The sequence below is a fragment of the Procambarus clarkii genome, chromosome 28, assembly GCF_040958095.1.
Source record: "Procambarus clarkii isolate CNS0578487 chromosome 28, FALCON_Pclarkii_2.0, whole genome shotgun sequence".
NCBI lineage: Eukaryota > Metazoa > Arthropoda > Malacostraca > Decapoda > Cambaridae > Procambarus > Procambarus clarkii.
Genome location: NC_091177.1, coordinates 2,133,432 through 2,134,997, shown reverse-complemented (window position 1 = coordinate 2,134,997; position 1,566 = coordinate 2,133,432). Strand labels below are relative to the sequence as shown.

General features: G+C 47.6%; 1 protein-coding gene across 1 annotated transcript; it reads right to left on the bottom strand.

The window, feature by feature from the left end:
• Positions 1 to 320: 320 nt before the first annotated feature.
• On the bottom strand, positions 321 to 1,208 carry LOC123754860 (uncharacterized). Its single transcript, XM_045737197.2, has one exon. It carries the CDS (start codon positions 1,206 to 1,208, stop codon positions 321 to 323), a length of 888 nt encoding a protein of 295 aa, XP_045593153.2.
• Between the last annotated feature and the right edge of the window lie 358 nt (positions 1,209 to 1,566).

The following is a 1,566-nucleotide window of genomic DNA, read 5'->3' as shown; positions in this document are numbered from 1 at the left end:
ATCTTTGCCTTTGGGGAATTTTACTTCGAAATACGATGTGAGAGAACAAGTTGCTTGAAACCGGTTATCTACTGATCCATTGGCGATACTGTGTGCTGGCGAAGTGTGAGAGATGAGCCAGTTAGCAAACTCTCCTCTTGCGTAACATGGCGTATTTTGACGTAAAATAATAATAACCTCAACGTCAGAGTAAGATACTCCAGTAATCATAGCGGTTTGCAAGATTGACGTGATGTTAGTGGATCCTCAGTGAGGTTAGGTTCGGGAAAGTTATGAGTACATTTTTGGTGAGGTGGTGGACAGGCCGGGCTGTGTTATCGTCATAAACCTCGTTTGCTATCGTTTCTAGCACCATCGATAAGAGCGATGATCTCGCCTCTTGCACCATCGGTAAGAGCGATGGTCCCGCCTCTTGCACCATCGGTAAGAGCGATGATCCCGCCTCTTGCACCATCGGTAAGAGCGATGATCCCGCCTCTTGCACCATCGGTAAGAGCGATGATCTCGCCTCTTGCACCATCGGTAAGAGCGATGATTTCGCCTCTTGCACCATCGGTAAGAGCGATGATCTCGCCTCTTGCACCATCGGTAAGAGCGATGATTTCGCCTCTTGCACCATCGGTAAGAGCGATGATCTCGGCTCTTGCACCATCTGTAAGAGCGATGATCCCGCCTCTTGCACCATCGGTAAGAGCGATGATCTCGCCTCTTGCACCATCGGTAAGAGCGATGATCTCGCCTCTTGCACCATCGGTAAGAGCGATGATCTCGCCTCTTGCACCATCGGTAAGAGCGATGATCCCGCCTCTTGCACCATCGGTAAGAGCGATGATCTCGCCTCTTGCACCATCGGTAAGAGCGATGATCCCGCCTCTTGCACCATCGGTAAGAGCGATGATCTCGCCTCTTGCCCCATCGGTAAGAGCGATGATCCCGCCTCTTGCACCATCGGTAAGAGCGATGATCTCGCCTCTAGCACCATCGGTAAGAGCGATGATCTCGCCTCTAGCACCATCGGTAAGAGCGATGATCCCGCCTCTTGCACCATCGGTAAGAGCGATGATCCCGCCTCTTGCACCATCGGTAAGAGCGATGATCTCGCCTCTTGCACCATCGGTAAGAGCGATGATCTCGCCTTTTGTGTGATCGGAGTTCGATTCCCAGTTTTCCAAAGAGTTCGGCCTCGTTCCTTCACTCAATTCCCACATCCCAAAACACTTTGGCCTCCTGTCGCTTCCAAGTGATACACAGTCAACAGCGGTAAAAGAAACGCTGTTTTAAAGACTGTCCAGATTTTTTTGTTCAATGAGATGGACGGTTTAGCTAAAAATTCTTGTTAGTGTTAGTTTGCTCTTGTTAACTTAATCTAAAAGTTTTTTCCTGATATGAGCTTCAGTTTAATAAATCAAAAGTATAGTCAGTATCTTCTCTGATACATATACAGCCAAGATATCGAGATCAATTTATTAGTGACCTCTAGGATAATCGTTTCACCAGTTTCAATGTTTGTATCCAGAAGGCGTGGATATCTGACGTCAAAAATAATACAATCAACTATTTAGAGCA